The following is a 924-nucleotide window of genomic DNA, read 5'->3' as shown; positions in this document are numbered from 1 at the left end:
AATATCTCTTTGCCAGTTTAAAACCAGGAAAAGAAGAATTGGAAATGTTTTGTTGTGGATTTCCTCTGCTGTACAATAGAATATAGGGGTGTGTTTACATACGGACACGAACAGGGAAGGCTGTGGGAAGGTGGTGGAGAAATAAGCATCACTTGGGGTGCTGAGTCCATCCCTGTGGGCTTGTGCGAGGGCGAGGACTGATCCTGCACCTGCGCTGGATCCCTCTGAGGAGCAGGCACAGGCTCCGGGCTGGGTCTTGCCACAGCTCTCAGAAGTCCATTAGTCTCGTTCCTCTTGGTGATGTTTGCCCTTGGCAGAAAGGCCTTATTGTGTGGGGGCTTGGACTTCACAAGTGGGTGGTGGCTGGGTTAGCGCTCTGTCTCCGTGGGCTGGGGGAGAAGGAGGTTGGAGAGGTGGTGGTTTGCTTTTCATCTGCTGCTGCTGCGATTGTGGCGTCGTGGTGGCTGCTGCCAGGAGCCAGGAGTCACCTCGGCTGCTTGATCTCAAGGGCTGAACGTGGAGTCAGCATGTTTTTTATGTTTAAGCAGCCCATGCTGGAGTGAAAGGGCAGTGAATGGAAGGTGCAGCATGACTGGGACACGGGATGGATCTCCAGGGGCACAGGTCCTGCTGTGGGTTCGGGGCGTGTTACCCCCATGGCCTCCACTTCCCTCTCAGAAGCACGGGCAGTGTCACCAGCCTGGCTCGAGGCCTGTGGATGGGGAAGGTCAGGGAAGTGCCATTAATCACTGTTGGTGTTTCTCTTTCAGAGGAGAATGAGAAGCACGAGAAGCTCCGCCTGGAGAGGGAGCAGGAGCAGAAGGCGGCCGGCAAGGCCAGCGTGCCACGGGCGAACAGTGCCATTCCCCCGGAGGAGCCCCGGAGCGAACTGCTGGTGCCCATCTCCTCCCCAGCCCCGGCCCC

At 57.4% G+C, this 924-nt stretch overlaps 1 protein-coding gene across 1 annotated transcript in view; it reads left to right on the top strand.

Annotated features, from left to right (window-relative positions):
• Positions 1-770: 770 nt before the first annotated feature.
• The window catches only part of MNT (MAX network transcriptional repressor), a gene marked incomplete at its 5' end in the record, with an annotated part of 26,100 nt that continues 25,946 nt past the window's right edge, over positions 771-924 (top strand). Inside the window, one exon of the mRNA XM_010144188.1 lies at positions 771-895. Within this exon, the coding sequence (XP_010142490.1) occupies positions 771-895 (125 nt within the window). The remainder of the gene's footprint in view (positions 896-924) is intronic.

The sequence above is a fragment of the Buceros rhinoceros genome, unplaced genomic scaffold (assembly GCF_000710305.1).
Source record: "Buceros rhinoceros silvestris isolate BGI_N320 unplaced genomic scaffold, ASM71030v1 scaffold23879, whole genome shotgun sequence".
NCBI lineage: Eukaryota > Metazoa > Chordata > Aves > Bucerotiformes > Bucerotidae > Buceros > Buceros rhinoceros.
Note: the sequence above shows the minus strand (reverse complement) of the source record. Positions and strands in the feature narration are given on the sequence as shown.